The sequence below is a fragment of the Gavialis gangeticus genome, unplaced genomic scaffold (assembly GCF_001723915.1).
Source record: "Gavialis gangeticus isolate Ggan-Ray unplaced genomic scaffold, GavGan_comp1, whole genome shotgun sequence".
Lineage (NCBI taxonomy): Eukaryota > Metazoa > Chordata > Crocodylia > Gavialidae > Gavialis > Gavialis gangeticus.
In genome coordinates, this window is record NW_017729020.1 from 3,897,082 (window position 1) to 3,917,337 (window position 20,256).

Below are 20,256 nucleotides of genomic sequence, written 5' to 3' on the forward strand. Positions count from 1 at the left end.
GGTGTTCAGAGCGATTGTGACTGTTGCATGAGACAGAAACTCCACGTTCTTGCCCGTGAGCCAGATCTCCTGGGGTTCTTTGTTCTTTTTCAGGGTCCGGTGACTTGGTGCACCTCCCGCTGCCTGGTTGGCTAAATTCCTGCTGCTGCTTCTATGGCATGCTTTAAGTGAACAGCTGTTGTGCTTCATCCTGGAGAGGAGCATTGAGCCAGACACTACTTGCTGCTGTTAATGCCTAGCAACAGCTACTCTGGATTCCCTGAGTCAGTCTTGGGGGTCCATTTGGAGGAGAAACAACTGGTAAAAATGTAAGGTCATGACTAGAAGAGCTGCTTGGACAGACCACACACGGCAGTCTGAGCCAAAACACTGCCCCGTAGTGCTGTGGCTATCAGCTCTGCTAGTAGTACCATGTGGTGTAGGGTGGCAGCTGTGTGGGTGTGTGTTGTCTTAATGATAAATGTTTCCAGGCTTGGATTGATACCATTTGTGCAGATAATTCTTGCTGCGGAAGGAAAGCTGCATGTGAGGGCAGGGATGGAGCCACAGAAACAGAGGTACAGCTTGGAAATTCCAGGATTTCCACCTCTTCCTTTTTTACCCCTTTTCCTTCAGGTCCTTGTTCTGCCTTAGGGCACTGGGTAATCAGTCTGGATCGTCTTCAGTGATCTGCCAGTGCCCATCCAAACCTTTCTGGCTCAAGGAGGCAGACCTCTGGGAGAACCAGCTGATCCTGGAAGACCCCTTCAGCTTTGGGCCTTGTAATGGGAAATGGTGCCATAGCCTAGAAGGGGCCACAAGCTTTTCCTGAACCCAGTGCTTCTGACTGAGCTTCTTAAACAATCAAGACCTGAATTGTCATCTGGGCAGCAGATAACATGTAATCAAACCCTGCAAGTTGGTTGCTTCTCTGCCTTGAAGAAAAACCTCTGATCAGGGAGCCTGGGTCTTGCTTGTGCAGGGCAGAGAGTTTTTTCTGATCTAACAGGTGTTTCCATTTCTCAGCTGCTTTGTAGGGGAGATTTTCCAGATAGGCCACAGCCCTTGAAAAGGGCCTATGTAGCCCGCCTGGACCTCTTGGAGCCTACTTAAAAAAACCACGTTCTGGAGACAACATGTGTGCTTCTGTGTAGACAAGACTTGCTGAGTGTCCTGCAGCACTCCTCAGCTGTAGTTCCCCAGAGGTATTACACAGCCCAGGAAGTGACAGGAACTGCATTTTTCAGATGAGGCGACTGAGGCACAGGGTTGGGAGTAGACTCTTGACTACAGCTGTCTGGTCCTCCATCAGGACCTGCCCTAAAGGAGTGGGATCAGACACTGAGCTGGAAATCACACGGGGCTGTTGTTTTCCTTGTTCAGGCTAGATCTTTCATCAAGGAGAGTCTTCCGTGCTCCTGTAGGTAATAGGTCACTTTTGCAACCACCCTTTTGCTCCAGACACCGGATGACTAGTTTCCGAGTTATGCAGATCTGACTTGGGTCATGTGCAGTGGAATGAACAGCTGCTTTGTGCTCAGAAATGGGACCTGATGAGCCAACTTCTGGCAGTGTGCTGCTCGCCTGCCTTTTCAGGGGTTAATTGAAACACTGACTGCCTTTATCCCTGCTTATGGTTTCGCTTTGACAATGCACTAAAAGAGTAAGATGAACCGGAGGGGGTGGTCAAACATAATTAAGTTTTCTTGAGGCAAATGAATGGAGCAGCATTTTACTGGAAAGCGGTGATGTAGCTAAATGATCTCTCTGCTTTGTTCAGTAGACATTGCATGTGTTTCCACCCCCTACTACCCTCCCCAGCCAGCAGGGCCTTTTCCACTACACTCAAGGCATTACTGGTATTTGTGCATTTCCTTCTTCCTGAACTTGCCCGAAGCTGAAATGCTTTGGGTTGGCCGGTCTGAAATTGAGGAAGTTAGTCAGTTGCAGTGCTGTGCTGCTTTGTGTAATCATACGTACCACACCCTTTTTATTACCTGCTGTGTCTCTCCAGAGCTGTAAAAGTACTGCCAACCATCAGGAAGGCTGAGTGCCCTCTTTTTCGCCACTGGTTTAACTCTGCCTATGACTTGGCCTGGGTGATGTCAGATGAGACATAGGCACCACGTGTGGGTACTGAGTTAACACAAGTCCCTCTGGAGAGAACAGCACCTTTAATTGCCAGATTTTGCTTTCTAGAGGCTTCCTAGTCTCTAAGGTACCACCCAGCTCTGCCTTCTCCTTTCTCTTGTAATGAATGTATTCTGCTCCCAGCCCTCCCTAGCTCATGGTTTTGCAGTGTTTCATAACCAGGTTCCTGTAATGTATCACACCCTTGCTTTGCCCTGTGGAGTTAATTACTGAAATGTCACTTTCCTGTTCAGAATGTCACTTTGCACATTTAATTTTACATGCATACCCATCCTTTGTGTTTAATGATGTAGGCTGTAACCTATAGAAGCTGATGCCTTTCTGAATGAGTTAGTCTATAAAGTGCCACACTGCCCTGCCTTCATCCTTAACCACATGACCTTGGATGCCTGGGTATGCTATTGCTTTGGGGTTAGTGCAACCCTCAACATATTTAGGCTGGGGTTTTCAAAGGAGCCCAAGAGAACTGGATGTCTGTCTCTTGTTGAAATTCAAAGGATGTTGAGTGCCTAACTCCCTGCAGCTCTTGGAGCAATAGGTTGGGGTTTTTAAGTGCTGTGCACTGACAGTAACACCAAGAGTTAAGTTGTGCACTCAGGTTGTGATGCATGGTGGGTAGAAGGATCTTGAATGCCATATTTTTTCATATACAACATACTACAAAATAATACACACCTTGTTTTGGAAAGGTAGAGTAGCAGCAGCTAGGGAGCTGAGCCTGCTCATTGAGAGTCCCCATGCAGATTTTACTTCACTTTTGCCCAGTAAAGGGCAGAAATGGCTTTTAGCATATTTCTCGTGTATGATGCACACTACAATTTCCACCAGCTGTTTTTTGAGGGGGGGAAAAAGGATGCTGTATGTGAGAACATACAGTCAAGTATTTAATCTTCACTGAACTTCAGCCCCAGTGTTATTCTGATAGAGGGCCAAACAGGAGAGACCACTTGCTGACAATACTGAGTGGTAAAGTATTCTGCTGCTCTAGACTCGGGTCAGAAGCTGTCCAGCTTGATCTGCCATTGGAAAATGCAGGTACCAACTCATTCAGGTTAGGGAATCAAAGGCAGCTGCTCGTGATGCTGGCCACATCCCTCCCTTGTGTGCTGTTGGCTACAGAAACTGGTTTGCTCTAAACATGCTAGTCAGGAAGCCTTCAGACTTGCTAATAAGTTTTCATGTCATGGCCAGTTTAAGTTTCTCAATCTGCCGGGCCCAGCTCTGATCTGACTGCCACCACTTCAAATCCTCTAGAGTGTAAACTGGACTTGGGCCTGATTTTGTTCTTGGGTTTTAAAAGTACGTTAGGCTCCTGCTGTACCATCAGCTTCATTTGGTGCTATGGTGTTCAGTGTCACCTTTTCTGCTCCAATTCTTTTGCTAGAATAGTCGAAACTTTATGAAATAACCACAGAATAGTGTTCATTGGTGAACCTACAACAATATGATTGTAATGAGCAGAGAAACATCAATGAGAAAGCTGTGTTTTTTGCTTCCCTTTGTTCCCACATCAGACAAAGTCTGGATCTGCTCCAACGTTTTTTTCCTCCCCTTTTTTAAGCTGACTAGCTTGAATATTCCAGATCCCTTCTACCAACCTGTGTTCTGGAGTCTGCAACATCTTATCTGTGGGGCCCTAGGACTCGAAAGTCCTGTGCAAGGGGCTGGATGGGGGAGATGAATAAAAACAGCATTGTTTCAGATATTTGAAAGTGTGTTTTAAAGCCAGGGGAAAAGCCCCTGCAGTTTCCTGGGCTCTTTTTTTTCCAGTGTCTGCTTGGGGTAAGCCAGTGAGCAAACTTACTGACCAGTGCATTGAAAAACTCTTTTAGGTGATAGATAGCACTGGAGCGCTCTTTCCTTCATGAGTTCACCATACACTGTAAGTTAGTCCTTTCCGCGCCCAGTCAGCCTGGGATCTTCTGCAGGGGCTTTATGTATCCTGACAGAGCTACGCTTCACATGTCGTCAGCCCTGGGCTCTCTGGTCATGTCCAAACTGGTCTCTCCCCCCTGATCTTTAGGGCCCTTCTGCTCCCAGCTGATCTCCAGATCAGCTGACATCCCCACCAATGTTGCTGAAGATGAATGGATCTACAAGCTGTCATCTCCCCTTTACCTCACAGTACCAACTGGTTGGTCACAAATGCGACTAATGGGTCTCTGCTAGTTGGTCACAAGTGGGCATGTGCCCTGATGGGTCTACTGGATTCTGCAATAGATGGTCCACAGCAAAAGCTTTGTTTGTACAATGTTGCCACTGAAGCTGGTTGTTGGAGGTCAGAGCTGAGGCCAAACCACTCAGTTCGGGGTCCAGGGAGGACGGTCCAGTGGATAAAACATTAGCCCAAGTCCGACCTGTTCTGCCACGCACCCCCAGTGTGGCCTGTGGTATTACTCTGTCTCTGTCTGCCCTCCATAAACTGGGAGTCATATATCACAGAGCGTATTTTGAGGATAAGTCCAGTAAACAATTCTGAGCTGCTCAAATGTTGTGGTACTGGCTCTGGGTAAGCCCCTTAGTTAAATAATAGTCTTTGTAGCATATGTTAATGACCAAATGAGAGCTTGGGTTACTTCTATGGTCCAGCTTTCCCCCTTGAATTAGGGTGCTATCTGTCACTATTGACCTGGATTTGAATGTGGTGCAGAGAAGTTGAAGTCCCCAGGTACCACTTAGCTTTGTTGCACAATACCTTATATATTCACATCTCACACTCACCTTTCCCCCCTTAGATTAACTATTCAAAACTGGGTGGTTGACTTAAACTAGGAAACTGATTCTGACTAGTTTGGTAAAAAAGGGTTCACAGATGGGATGCAGAGCAGGGATTTGAGAGAGCAAGTGTTAATGCTACAGGTCACTTGTGTGACCTTGGGCAAGTTACTTAACCTTTTGGGCCTCAGCATCACACAACATTGGGCCACATGACTGATGCCCCTGTCTGTTCCCTGAATAGGTTGTCCTAGTAACTACCAAGCAGGGCTGGGCAGCTCCTTTCCTGACTTCCTTCATATTCATGGGCTTTCACAAGTCACCTAAGCTACCAGACCTGCAGAGGTGATTGGGGTCACCCGGTCCAGGAGAGAAACAGCATGTTGGCTGGACATGGGTGTGGTATGGGTGTCAGGACCTCTGGCTTCAAACCCTAGTTCTGCTTCCAGGTGGTTGTGTGGTCTTGGGCAAGTCCCAAACAAATGTGCTGTCTGTGCCTTGGTTTCCCTCTGTACACATATCCATCCTCACAGTGGGGAGCTGTCAGCCTGGATCAACATTTTAAAAATTGCCTGGAGGTCTGTGCAAGTCATCAGCCGAAATGTCTTTGTAGTTCCTTCCACTGAGAGTTAAGGGAGTGATTGTATTGTTCACGTTAGCCCTTAGCACCTGAAGCTCTTGGTATCAAGGAAGGATCTGGCTGCTGTATTCTGCTCCAGCCCTCTGCTGCTTGAATACCTGGTACAAATGCCAGGTACTCCAGGTTCTTGTTAGAGAAGGTACAAGTTGCCAAGTCCTGGCTTGGTTCAGAGGGCTGGGTGGCTTGGCCCTGAGGTTTTATATGAATCATTAAACAGATTGGGTGGGGATGGTTCAGGGCAAAGGCAGAAAATTCCAGTATTGCCTCAGCAATAAGATAACCAGCTTGGCACCAAAAGAGACATCAGTGGTCTGGGTGGAACCGGAAAGCTGAAGTCAGTACAAAGCTCTCATCTCTGGCACACTCAAGTCGGCTAACATTGGACCAGCAGGAAGGTGCCTTAGCATCCTGCTCCTAACCAGCCACCACGTTCACAGAACCTGCCAGCTCCACCAGCAATAGACGGACGCTGAAAACCATCCCAGCTCTCCCCTGGCAGTTGTCTGGGTGTCCCCAAAGCTCTCCCTACTCTGTTACGGAGCCACATCCAGTTCAACTTCTCTGTCCTGGCAGGCAGGGATCGCCAGTGTCTTGTCAAAGGAGGATTTATATGAGATTTTAAAGAAATCCCCCCTTTGTCTTTTCTACCTTGGGTCTTAGCAGGTTTTTAGTTTCCGTGCTCTGAAAGACATTTTGAATAGGATTTTATAAGAGAATTGTTGTGTGAGCTTCCCAGTGACTGATTTTTTTCTCCACCTCACCCAAGTTCTTGGAACGCCGACCCCATAATGATCCCGGGAAATCTCCTGTTGCCAATCAATGCCCCACAGACTTGGACAGTAAGCTGTCTTTTCAGCTGAAGTCACTGGAGACGCTCACTGGCCCTGTGTCATTTGAATACTAATAAAGTGCATTTTTTGTTTCAACTGTAGCCCCTTTGTCACAGGATCTCTGGGCACAATGCAGTCCCTAGGCTCTATAATCCATCTGGAGTAGCCAGCACAGCAGATTTAGTGTATTCAGAAATTAAAGAGTGCTGATAGAGGGTTTCCCCCCACCCCCTCTACCTCCCTCCCCCTGCCCGGAGCTAGGTATTTGATATAGCAAACTTGGCACTTTTCCCGAATTGTACTGGTGATTCTACTTAGTTGTCCTGGACTCTGCAATGGGCCACCTTGGGGGGCTGGAAAATAAAGTTGAATACCTAAAAAAGAACAATAGAAAAGTGCGTGTGGTGGGGGGAGAACGACTGCTTGATAAGTCTCCTGTGGGAGATGGTCCAGCTAATAACCCTGCAGGTTTCTCAAGCCAGTTCATATAAATGTGGCCGTAACCCAGAGAAACTCTGTTAAGTTACATGTGACCAAGCCAAGTCACAGAGATTACCTGTTTTTGCGGAGTCTATCTAGCCTGCTTTTTTGTTGTTAACTCTTTACTTGCAGCAGTCAAGCTAGGTGGGTACCCTTGATTCCCACTCCTGTCCATCCTTTACCCTGGCTGCTTTTGAGGGGTAGATGAATGTTACTTCATGTCTCTGGGATGACGTGGGATTCAGAATTGGGTACTCTGTGTTCTCTGTTAAGTATCTGAGTACCTGACATTGTTAGATTTTCCTGGCTGGGATGTGCTGCTGTATTCACCAGCATCAGTGCAATTACTCTGATTTTACTCCAGTGTAAGCAAGAGAAGCCTCAGCTGCCAGTTCTAAAATTGGCTCAAGCGTGTGGCGCCAATCCTGTGATGCTTCATGGGTATCTGTTCTTTCTTTCCCCTTCTGATCCCGTGGTCTCTCCTGTTGACATTGCCAAATTCTTCCTTGAGGGGAGGAAAGCCTTGCTTTGAAATCCCTCAGACGAATTCCTCAGCCATCACATGGGATGACTTCTTGAAATGATTTGAGCAAGAGGTGCCACAAGTTGCTTCTGAAAGAGGCTGGATCTTTTCACTCACGTGTATATTATGAAAGAGCAGCGAGGGATGAAAAATAAAAAACATGAGAGTCCTTCCCCCGACTATAGTTGTAGCCAGTTTTGCTGGAGGCACCATGTCGTGGTGCTCTAAGAACTAGCTTTGGTACTGGATTTGCCTTGCCCAAGCCTGGGATTAAGCAACTTTCTTAAGATCACGCAACAAGGCCCTTGAAGAAGCAGCTAAGATGGTCTGACTTTACTTAACCTGCGCTAGGCAAGATGTGCTGCCTTGAGCCTTATCAGTGGATACCAGGCCTGCTCCACCTAGTTGTGAACGATCCCAGGGGCCTGCCTCTGTTGCATAGCTGGTGCTTTGTCCAGGCATCGTTGGTCAAAGCTCTCCCATTAACCCGTGCAATTTTCCGTGTGCTTGTTTTCAGCAGAGCCTTGCATTTCAGCAATGGCTGAAGGGCTTCTGAAATGTAGGGTCAGATGCACCCATGGTAACCATCACCCCCTGCACTTACGGGGGCAATTGCTGTGCAGAGGGAGGGGTGTTACTAGAAGCACAGCCACTGCTTTTCTTTGTTTGGTTGTGCTGCCTTCAAACCCACTCAGCCTAGCTGGTGGGGCCAGAATTGGACCTATTGTTCACCTGGTTTAATTTTTGGGGTGGATTTGGTTCTCTGGATGATCAGAGATGGCAGGAGTGGTAGCACATCTGGCCCCTGTAAGTAGGCAGTAATAACCTAGCTATGTTTTAAAGATGCACATGAATGTGTACATGTGCCCAGCAAAACAATTTGCAGCCTCTAATGTAGTGTCATTCTTCTCTTTTTTCCCCTGCAGAAGATGGAGACTTCCTGGCCTTGGATCTTGGCGGCACCAATTTCCGCGTGCTGAGGGTGAAGGTGTCTGATAATGGACTGCAGAAGGTGGAGATGGAGAATCAGATCTATGCCATTCCAGAGGATCTCATGAGGGGCAGTGGGGTTCAGGTAGTCTCAAGGCCCCCCTTCCCTTTCCTTTGTGCACTCTTGTGAGATCCCACAGCTTGCTGTGCCTTGCCAGCCCAGGTCTTCTGGCCACTCAGTGGAGAAGGAAATGGTGCTTGGGTACTGTGGCTGGGGACTCTCTAGAAATGCAAAGACCAAGATGCTCAAAGCTGACCAGTGATTTGCAGGTTCCTTGTGCCTTCTCTTCCTTAAAATAGAAGGTGGTTTCACCGGGCATTTCCTTTGTGTAGCATTTGTGCTTTAGCTGGTGGAGGCCAGCTGCAGAGTTTGCCTTGACCAGCTGCCACGTGGCAAAACCATCCTTTGCTTTGTCTTCCCAAGGGCTTCTTGACATGTGTTAAAATGGACCTGATTTTTTCTGGATACAGTCTTAGTTTGCATGTGTCCAGTTTGGCACACCTCAGAGAGGCCTTGTTTCAAAGTGGTTAGAGAATTGGGCCCGTTTCAGAGATCTCGTGATGGGACTTCATAATGGTCTAGCTAAAATTGGCAGCCATGGCTTGTCTCCAGAATAGTAGCCAGCCCTGGAGTAGAAGACATGTCAGTTTTAATTCTGCTCTGATCCACATGACTGCTTCCCCTCCTGCTCCCTCTCCCCTCAACTCTGGCTAATCCCAGATTAAATCTTACATAAAATGTCTATTTCCCTTCTCTTCCCCCCGCCCCTCCCCTCACCCCAATCCCTTCCCATGTCATTTTCCACTATCATATTTGCCATAGGGAGTACCCAGCCTTATACAGTGGAAAGAGCAACTCAGGGGTAATCAGTCTCCTGCTGTTGTTCAGGAGAATGGCCCTCACAGTCCATGTGCTCAGAAGTGGGGTGCTTCCTATATAGCTCTTTAGGGTAGCAAAGATCTGGGGGCAAAGGTATGATGGTGTTTCAAGAAAGCACTCATTTGATGGCAAGACATAGATGGGGTAGGGGTAAGAGGCTTATGTTGTATTTCCACCAATTTTGCCAGCCAGCTAAGGTAAAACCAGATATGTCCCTGCCCTTCTTAGTGCTTAAGTTCCTCCAATTAATTGCGAGTCTCATGATGACAGTGCTTTGCCATGGACTGCACTCATGGAGAAAGTCTAGCAGGAGGCAGAAGAGGGGTTCTAACTTGCCCTGGCCTAGCTTTATGGATGGGGACCTAGAAAACCTGCAAATGGAGAGCAGCAAGTTCATGTGGTGCAGGGATCAACTGGACATGTCTGCACCGCCTCCATGCCATGCCCCACTCACCCGCTCCTTCTCTGACAGCAGTGCTGAGCGCACACCTGGCCCCAGTCTTGGGTTCACTACCTTGGTGCAAGGGCTGGTCTGGCCTTAGTGTAACCACCATAAAGCATTACTACCTCCCTTCTGGGAGCAGGCAGGCATGGTCCATGTTGCTCCTCAGTGAAGGCAATGTCAGAGAAAGGGTACTATGGAGGATTTAGGTTGGGTGCGTGAGTTCTGTGGAATATGCCTTGAAACTGCAAGCTGGTGCACTTTGGACCCAGTTTTGTGCCACTGGAAGACAAACTGGACTAAACTGTCTGTCCAGCTGGCTTTGCTTTCCTTGTTAAATCCTCACGCATAGAAATGAGTCAGAGCTTAGTGAAGTCTCTTGGCAGACTTGTCTGTATGTTGGATTTACAGGAAAGTAGCTGGGGTGGAAAAAATGCCTAGAAATAAGCAACTGAGTGAGCTGAAGTGCAGTACTGTTCTGTAAACCCAGAGCAAGCAAACTGACCAGCAGCGAAGACCAGTGTGCCATCTGGAGGGATGTGGCTGGCCAAGCCCAAACTGACAGTCTTGTCTGTGGTGGGAATATGTCCCCACTCCAGCTATGCAATATGCCCCACGTGGAGATGGACAGAGTGGCTCTCTGACCCTGATGTGAAAATAGTGAGAAAGTAGGGAGAGGTGCACCAGTGCGAATTGCTGCTCATAAATAGGCCATGTGTTTGCATTGGTGGCTGGGACTAGAGAAGGCATGGTGCAGGCAGGGTGCTGGAAACTCCCGAGGGACTGCAGTCTGAGGTGTTTGGTCCAAAATTCACTCACTGACTTCAGGGAGTGCCAAAGCAGCTCCTTCAGGCACATACACAATGCTCTGACATCCAACGTGTTGTTGGCTCTGTTTTGCAGCTCTTTGACCACATAGCCGAATGCCTGGCCAACTTCATGGACAAGCTGGGCATCAAGGATAAGAAGCTGCCCCTTGGATTCACCTTCTCCTTTCCTTGCCATCAGACCAAACTGGATGAGGTAAGTGAAGTGTCACCTTCCTTTGGCTTGTACATACATCAGGCCCAGCTTGCTGCTTTCATTGATCAGGGGAGGTAAAAGGGACAGGCCGAGAGGGTATTTTGATCACAATATATGGTTTCTAACCTGGTTTAAACACAGAAGTTGCACCAGATCAGCTTAAATGTGACTTTAATTTGGTTCAGCTGAACTGGTACAGACACCTGTGTAGATGCTCTTACTTTGCTTTCAGCCAGGCGTGTTCCAGTTCAGCTGACTCGATCCCTGCAAAGACCTCACACAAAAACCCTTGGCAGCAGGGAAGGGGAATGAGGGAAAGGAGAGGAGCCCCTGGCAGGGGAAGATGAGGATAGTTGCACTAATGTGCAATATATTTTACAGAGGAGTAACAGGCAAGATTTCTGCACTTTACATTAGGTAAATCACATGACTGGCTGTCACAGGAGTCTGGCAGATGGGGGAAAGTCTGGGAGTTCATCGGGAAGGAAGAATCATTCCTGAGGGCCGTGTAGTTTGTAGGGGGATGCTACTTGCTAGAGGGGAGGGGTTGCTCATGTGTGTTGGCCGAGCTCTTTGCACACCCCAGGTGCTTCAGCTCTCCCCACTGTCTCCTGCTGTCACCATCTCCTCCATTTCAAAGTTTCCCTGCAACTCGCCTCATTCCTCCTCCAAACAAACACTTTATGCTCTACAATTCTCCCTACCAGGTATTCAGTACACACCCCTGTTCCCTTTCCCTCTCCACTCCAGAAGCCATGTCTCTCCCCTGCTACATATAACAGCAGTGCCATCATGCTGAATGTGCAGACTCACAAGCAGGGCAGTGAGGCTTCTGAGTAACCCTTTCATGTTATAATAGAAATGAGCCCCAGAGGGGAGCCGTGGCAGGGGGAAGCTGGCTGAGAAGACAGGACTTCATGACAGAGAAGAGTATTACTGGCAGGGAGGGCAACAAGGGGAATAGTCTCAAGCCATAGCACAAGAAAGAGGCACAGAGGATTCAGTGGCACACAGGCAGGAAGGGAGAGGAGATGGCGAATGAGCTGAATGCAGGCACTGGGCACCACATTAGGGAGGGCAGCTCAGGAACGGACGTGCCAAGCAGCACATCATTTGTAAAGCCACAGGCCACACGAGGCCAGGCCTCCTCCTCTAGCTTCTCTGGGAGCCGGGGCCAGCACTGCAGCAGGGATTGATGTCCTGTCAGCTCTACTTAGTGCGGCTGTCGCTCTGCAATGGGAGTCGGTGACCTCGATCATGCGATAGGTTTGTTTGTGGCTTCAGAAGCCTGGGATGAAATTGCTTGGAAAGCAACCTCCAGCTGGGCACGTGCCCTTACAGTTGTCACGTAGTCTGGAACGTGCCCTTCTGTGCCTGGTCCCCCTGTCCCTCCTGGTCCCCTGCGTTCTCTTGTTCTCCATCCCTGCAGCAAGTCTGTCCTGCCTCCCCCAGCCCCCAGATATAATCCAAAAGTTAAAAATGTTACTGTCCTCTGGGGAATGAGGATGCCTCTGTCCCTTCCACATGCCTTCGTTGTGCGGTGAATATCCATTCTAAAGGTTTCTTCATGAAGTTGTGCTCTCGTACATCAAGATTTCTGTTAGGTTAATAAAGGCCAAGTGTTTTCTTCTCCTCTTCCTTGCCTGGAGAAGCTGTGTGCTCCAGTAGAAAGCCACAGAGACAGGAGTCAAGAGATTTCTGTTCCATTCCCTATTCTTCTTCTGATTCTCTAGGTGACTGTGGTCACCTCAAGTTTCTGTATGCCTTTGTGTCCCACTCTGTAAAGAGCATGATACTTACTCTTCTTTGTAAAGCACCTTTGGAATCTGTGCATGAGAAGTTCTCCATATACAAGTCAAATATTTTGCTGTGATAGTCTTATTATTATAAATTGTCTAAGCCTAACAGACTCCTGGCTCTAAGTGCCTTCTGCTCTGCATAGGTTTTTAGATTTCACAGGGAAAATCCACAAAGGAAAGAATATTTTTAATTGGCAGTTGTAGGTGCCCTGAGGGTTTTTTTTAGCAAGTATCCTAAGAGATTTTGCTCCATTAGACGTCACAGGGCACGTCTACACATGCGCTTTAATGTGCAGTAGCCTGCTCTACTGCACAGTAAAGCATCACGTCAAAAACAGTGCTAATATGCTAATGTGCAGTAGAATTAGTCTACTATGCGTTAAGCATCACTAAAAAGGCATGTGCTTTTGCTGGTGCGCATTAGGGCAGCCTAATGCGCCTTTATGTAGTACCTTATATTAGAAGTACTGTTTCTAATGTGCAGTAGCAAATACGCCTTAACAAACATGTAGACGTGCCCACATTGTGCTTTGTATTCCTACTGTGGGAAGAGGTAAATGAATAACTGCCCATGCCACCTTTATTTTGATGGTATTTCCAGAAACATAAGATTTTTTTGAGACTGAGGAAGTTACTGCAAGCCTAATTACCTTGTACATAAGTCCTTTTGTTTGTTGTGCAGTCAAAACTGTCCTTCTGTCTCTTATTGCCTTCCTCCTTGGTTATCTTCACATACATCAATGCGAATGTACTATGTAGGTTCACTACCACCACTCAGTTTACTCCCCTGCATGAATGGCACATGCCCCTGGCTGCTGGTGGGGCAAGGCTGTGCTTGTGGCAGCAGGAGTGCAGTGGCAGCAAGCGCAGAGCTCCTGCAGATGCCACAAGCATGGTCAGCAGTGGGGAGAGGGGCTGGTGACCAGCTGCAGGCACCACCAGCAGTGTCAGCAGCAGCCAGTGATGATCGTGGACTGCCCGCAGATGCCGCCGGCAGTGTCAGTGGAGGGGTGGTGAGCGGCGACTGCCCACAGGTGCCACCGACAGGGGGTGCACTGCCACACTCAGGGGGTACATATGCACCCGCGTGTACCCCCTACATGTCGCCCCTACTCCCCTGTGTTATACCTGAGCAGCTGATGCATGCTGAGAGGAGTGGCCTTAGAGCAGTTGTTCTTAACCTTTTATAGACTCGAGGCACCCCTTGTTCACCTTACGGCACCCCATGGAACTTGCTGGCTCTTATTTTTCTGTCATCCAAAAATAGTGAAAACTAATAGAGCAGCTTTGCTGTTGCAAAAAACTCCGAAAGCCCCAAAAAAGAATAGAGTGTTTTTAACATTGTGGATTCCTGTTTGAAATCTCTGGGTTTAGCTTATGAATTATGTTTGCACACTTACTTAACAGTGTTAACATTGCATGTGACCCTGTGACACCCTTGAAAGGGTCTCAATGCACCCCAGGGTGTCATGGCATCCTGATTGAGAATCATTGCCTTAGAGGAAGGTACTTGAGGACTGTGGTTTTCATAATATGGTCATACTCACTGTTTTTCAATAGAGCTTCCTTGTCATGTGGACCAAAGGATTCAAATCCAGTGGTGTGGAGGGGAAGGATGTTGTTTCCATGCTACGTAAAGCCATCAAGAAACGAGGGGTAAGCAAAACCCAGGCTCTTGGCTCACAAGGTGTTGGGGAGGACTTGCTCAGCTGGGGATGCTCTGTCCAGCTTTGAAACAAGATTCTCTTGCTTCTGGCTTTGATTTAGCTTTGAGATCATGGTCCATGCACAGCCCATCCTGCAGGTGGAAAGCATCACATTTCAAGGTGTAGGTATAGAGGTTCTGAACCCACTGAGGCGGGTGCACATGGTTTCAAAACCAAGATACCCAAGGGCAAGTCATTATACAAGTGCAGTTACGGGGCTGTAAGATTGCCATCAGCCAATTGGTGCAAGATAATAGTCCTCTAGGAGAGGAGGAAGAGGAAGTTATTGGGTTGCAGCTTGTTGGCCAAGCTGTCAATCCAACAATCCACTTTCTCATGCTTACACCTTGCTGTTTCATTACATGGATATGCTGCAGGCTCCATTCACTGCTGAGAAAATATGTGTACACAAAGAACTATTGTAGTGCTGAGGTTACTGTTTTTCAGTGGTGTAGGGATCATATCATTGATTTCTGATAATCTAAGGGAGTGCCTCCATCTAACAAATTGTCTTTCGGAAACCTTACATTGTCTGAGATCCAATAGTGCCATGCGTGCCATTAGCAAACATGCAGTTCTAACAGACCCTGCACTGAAACAAGAAGTGGAGCTGCTTGCTGGCCACCTTTCCTGTCTCATCCAACATTGTCCCCACTGAGAGAGCCCAGATTTCCTCAACTGGATCTGCCAGAGCCAAGATTTCTTAACATAGCACTAATCAAGATTTCCATTTCCCTCCCAGGTTTTGAGGCAGGAGAGAACTGTAGACTGATTAGCTGTGAGCATGCATTGATACTGTCCAGAAAGTTTATTACATATGTTTTAAGTCTTCTTTCATGTATCTTCTCCTTTAGGTCTCTAAAAACACTTAGAGCCAGGGTGGCCACCTAATAGAAGTCTAGACATGTTCTGTGGTATGGCTCACTGAGCTCACAGGGATGCTGTGATCTGCAACCAGTGCTTGTGCAACACAGAAATTACAAAAGCTCTGTCAAAGTGATCTGTATTAATGATAAAGCTAGTAGGCAGCTTGTTCATCTACCCTTAGATTAGTGGCAATTGAGTGAGTTCAGTCCCACTTGGGCTATAGTTTTCAGAAGTAGCAGATTTTTTTCCAGGAAGTGCTGTATATCTGCCCTCTGGAATCAGTCCCCTTTCTAGTGTCTCTAGTTGTGTACTGGAAATCATTAGTCACTTCTTAAAACCTCTGCCCAAATAAGACTTGAATATTTATTGACAGCAAGCCAAATTCTTGGCCTTGGCGCTTTTTTTGTCCTGACTTAGCTAAAACATTGCTCCCTCTCCACTCAATCCAGGCTAGAAATGGAAAGTTATTGTCAAATGTGACATCACAGGCTGGATTTTTCTTCTCAGGATTTTGACATAGACATCGTTGCTGTGGTGAATGACACAGTTGGAACAATGATGACGTGTGGCTATGATGATCACAACTGTGAGATCGGGCTTATCGTTGGTAAGATGCAATGCAGACTTCAGCTGAGTGGGTGGAAGGAAGACGAAGGAGTATTTATCTAAATTGAGCATCACAGTCTGGGCCAGAATCTGCAAGGTGTTGAATGCCCTGAATTGACCATAATAAAGTTTGTGGTCCTTGCAAATTTAAAGATCTGAAAGGACAGAGCAGAGCAACCTGTAGTTTTTAAAAATCATGTTGGCTGAGGTCTGTTTTCTTAAAATCAAAGCAAGGAGCAGTTTGGATTTGGGACAATTTATCTCCCTGTTGAAGGGTGTTAGGTTACTGCCTACCACCATGGTGTTCAGAGCACATACAGTATTCAAACTGAGAGCAGTGATAACAGCTATACTTGGGAAGGGCTGGCTGTGTTGCTTTAACACTGGCCTATTCCAATCTTAAGCTTTCCAATTTCTTCCATGGATCTGCTAGCCAAGCACATTTAGTCAGTTTTATGCAAACACAAACGTAGGCACACTAATTAAAAATACATTAATAATGGGGTAACATTTTTAGAACACCTTGATTGCTCAGAAGCTGACTGGACACGCATGTCTGAGTGACCAATGGGCTTCTGAAGAATTTTTCCAAATTTGTAACACCTCCCAAAATAATTGCTACTCTGCTTCAGCATATCTTCCCTGTTATGGTGCTAACACACAGACAACCTCTTCACTGTAGTATTTTGATCTTTCTACCGTAAGAGTTAGACTCTGCATTCACTTGTTTTTTTTCTACTGACAACAGCAGAAAGAGGCAAACTTTTGGCACAGCAAATGAACAAAATATGTCAGTCCCTCCTTCACACTCTACTGAAATGTTTTATACGGTTTAACACTAGAAAGTGTTCAGCTGTTGAAGTAGCCATGTTAATCCTCAGGACAGAGAGAACAGTAGTTCCAGCGCGGACATAGACTAGGATGACTTCCTGCCATGTGGCACAAGTTTGCAGGAGCGTGGCCTCTTGGATGAAGCAAGATGCTGTGACAACACACACATGCTGCAGCTTTTTGCAATATCAGTGTCAACATACTGAGCTTGAGTTGGTGGATTTGGAATGTAACAGTAAATGCGTAACTGGGGAAGACATGCTTATAGCCAATTATCCATTCCATGTGTGTAAGTGGCTAGGAAATTTAATTATCCTTTAAACACTGCTGCCAGACCATGTTAACAGAATAGCACTGGGAACATTGCATCCAGTGGTGACACTATCATCGACTTCATCAGAAAAAGGGCATTCCCTTAGCACTTCATTTACCTGAACTGGGAGAAATTTGGATCCCAGAATTAATTTCAGTGTGAGACAGGGCAGAGAAATACAATTCAAGTGAAATTTAGGCCCCAAATCTCATGCACTCTGATTTAAGAAAAATGATCTGCATAAGTGTCCAACATTTTAAAAGGCCAGAAACACCTTCTAGCTCAATTTAGAAAATAGATGTCTTCATAATACAGTTTGTGAGTCCCTTTTCTGAGTTCACTGAAGTGGTAGATCTGTAATCGCCAAGAAATGACTTATTTGTAATAGGATGGTAGGTTCCAGAAATGTGCCGGGGACTCTCTACACATATGTGCAATTTGAAAAGCTTTCAGCTGAGATACAAAAAACCATAAAAGGTATATAGATATGGAGGATCCTGTAGTGTGAAGGAGGTGGCTGGCTGTGATGCCCCTGCTCATCCTCCCAGATGATGATCTCTTGTCTTGTTTTGTGCAGGCACTGGTACCAATGCGTGTTACATGGAGGAAATGAGGCACATCGATTTGGTGGAAGGGGATGAGGGGCGGATGTGCATCAACATGGAGTGGGGTGCCTTCGGTGATGACGGGGCGCTGAATGACATCAGGACAGAATTTGACCGTGAAATCGACATGGGCTCGCTCAACCCAGGCAAACAGTTGTAAGCAGATTCCTGGCTTTGGCTCAGTTGTAGGTTTTATTCTGCATTGTCTGTTCTCCCATTGTGAGGGTGTTAGGGAGAGGAAGAGGTCAGGCCAGTTAACTAGGTTAGTGCATCCTGCAGGATGTAGGCTAGACCAGTGGCCCTCAAACTTTTTGGGGTCATGTCCCCCTTTTTCAGTTTCCATGGCTGCATACTCCTCTGACTCCAAGGTATAGGGAATGAAAAAGTCATGTCTACATCACTACAGCTGTGCTATAGCCTCTCCAAGATGTTGGAGGTACTGTATAATTGTTCTGGGCTGATACTGTAGAATTGTACTGTAGAATTGTTTCTTCTTCCTTTTCCTCCATGTCTCTTTTCCCTTTCCCTGTTTCTGCTGGGCCATTCCTTCCTCTCATGTTCCCTCTAAAACAATGTTTTTTTTGACCTTTCATTTGCGGATCTCTCAAAATTTTTGGATGGAGATGCAGACCGTTGTAAATGTGGGTATTCACATACTTCTGATTGATCATAGTCATCTTTCACAGACCTCTTAGTCTGCAGATGCCCAGGGGTCTGCAGACCACAGGTTGAAAACCACTGCTCTAGAAGTCCACCACCTCTCCCAGGTGTGCATGTACTTCTGTTTTAAGAAACACTGGGTTAAACCAAGGCAAGCTAGGATTGTGTGACACATTTTGGAAGGTATTTCTGAGTCAAGGTCCAAGAACTAATTTTGAGTCATTTGGTTTCTAATGAATGAAATGACTTGCTTATTGCCGGTTTCTCCCAGCTAAGGAAGTAATCATCAAATAAAGGCAAATGGTGCCATCTAGCGTTCCTATCATCGCTGCAACCAAACCCAGTGATTTTTGTGAGATTGCGTGCCCCTCACCCCTGAGTAGGCTGATACTGCTGTGATAGCTGTGAACTTGGCCTTGATGGCTGACGCTCTACTCTTGCAGAGCTCGTAAGCAATCATGAGGCTGTTGCAAAGCTGCTGCAGACCTCAAAGTCTTGTTGCCTTTCTAAAATCTGGATCTCCCTTATGCCCCTTGCCCCCACAGTCTTTTCAGCAAAGGTTTAAACTGTCCTCCATGCTTTTAAACAATAACTAGGTTCACCTGTGTGGGAAACCCCAGGTGCTTTGCAATAATTTGATTCCTGAAATGAGCAAATTGTGCTACATGGCTCCAGAGAGTCTTTTATTTTTATTGGACACTAACTCAGATGCTGACATGGGCATCTGCATGCCCGGGGGCAAACTTTTCTGCCCTCTTTTGCTGGCACACTAATCTTCAGTGGGCTTCAGTGCCACCTGCATGTGATAGGCTGCCCTTGCTCACAGGCTGAGGCACAGACTTTGTCCTCATAGTGGTGCAGCCTAGATGCAGCCACCACAGCAGAACAAACCTTTCACTTGACCTCTCTGCAGGTTTGAAAAGATGATCAGTGGCATGTACATGGGGGAGCTGGTCAGGCTCATTCTGGTGAAAATGGCCAAGGAAGAGCTGCTGTTCGGCGGGCGCCTCACCCCTGACTTGCTCACGACGGGACACTTCGAAACCAGATACGTGTCTGCAATCGAAAAGTAAGTGGGGGAGAGCCTGATATCTGGGTCTAAACTCAAGGGCCAGTGGGTTGAAGGATTCCCTCGTTCCCCAGCCGCAAACGTGGAGGAGGGAGCACACTCTGCTGTTCCAAAGCTGGTGGGGGAGGGGAAAGGACTGGAGAGTCATTGATGAGAGGGACATTTTTGGGACCCCATGTGATAGGATTGTGGGTTGGCCTCACTTAGAACTGGTGGTTAAAGGGCTAAGAAGTGGGACTAGCTGGAAAACCTGCCAGTTGGCCCAAGAAAATGAGGTATTCCTCAGTTGCTGCTTTTGGGGGAGGTTGGGCGAGATGGCCTCTCTTTGAGATATCTTCTCACTCTTTCTGCAAGGAAGCTGCAGCATGAACATCAATCTGTGCAATAGAAGTGCTCCTTCTGTCCCATTTCTTGCAATATGTTGGGAGGGGGAGAGTGCAGGGGTGGGGTTAGCTGTGGGCCTTGTGAATACTGCTCTGCAAAGTGCTTTGGTATGTGGTAAAGGATTTTTTTCAGGATGAAATTAAGGAGGAAGAGGAGGAAAAGAAGCAGCAGCAATTGGGAATTAAATTCTTTGGCCAGTTCCTGGATAAGTCAATGGAAATGGACTGAAATCTTTCTGGGGTAGGGGCTTGTTGTAGGATTTTAGAGGTATGGAGGCAAAACATTTGTGGGTGTAAATTGGTGTAGTCCAGTTTGTGGAGGGAATGATGCTGGTGTACAGCTACTCAGGAAACCAACGGTCTCTTTTGTCCATTAGATGTTAAAGACAAGTGTGTTTTTTTAAGCTAGTTTTTGTAGAAGACCCATGGCCTGACCTACTGCGTAAATAAGTTAATGGAAAGGCTTTGGGTGACAGCACAGCACTTCGTATTAGTTCAGCAGTAGCTTAAGGTATGCCAATGAACTCCTCTTTTTTTTTCCTTGTTCCTGGGACTACAGGGAGAAAGAAGGACTGCAAAAAGCCCATGAGATCCTGACAAAGCTGGGGCTGGAGCCATCTCATGAGGACTGCATTGCCACCCACCGCATCTGCCAAATTGTCTCCACCCGCTCGGCGGACCTGTGCGCCGCCACCCTCGCTGCCGTGTTGCGGCGCATCAAGGAGAACAAGGGTGTAGAGAGGTTACGCTCCACTGTCGGTGTG

The 20,256-nt window shown here is 47.1% G+C and overlaps 1 protein-coding gene across 3 annotated transcripts in view; it reads left to right on the top strand.

The window, feature by feature from the left end:
• HK2 (hexokinase 2) overlaps window positions 1–20,256 on the top strand; it is a 61,530-nt gene that overhangs the window by 22,653 nt on the left and 18,621 nt on the right. For all 3 annotated transcript variants that reach the window (XM_019514370.1, XM_019514369.1, XM_019514368.1), the window contains 7 exons: window positions 8,245–8,393; window positions 10,534–10,653; window positions 14,013–14,108; window positions 15,533–15,632; window positions 17,353–17,536; window positions 18,954–19,109; window positions 20,052–20,234. In XM_019514370.1, the coding sequence (XP_019369915.1) occupies window positions 8,245–8,393; window positions 10,534–10,653; window positions 14,013–14,108; window positions 15,533–15,632; window positions 17,353–17,536; window positions 18,954–19,109; window positions 20,052–20,234 (988 nt within the window). The remainder of the gene's footprint in view (window positions 1–8,244; window positions 8,394–10,533; window positions 10,654–14,012; window positions 14,109–15,532; window positions 15,633–17,352; window positions 17,537–18,953; window positions 19,110–20,051; window positions 20,235–20,256) is intronic.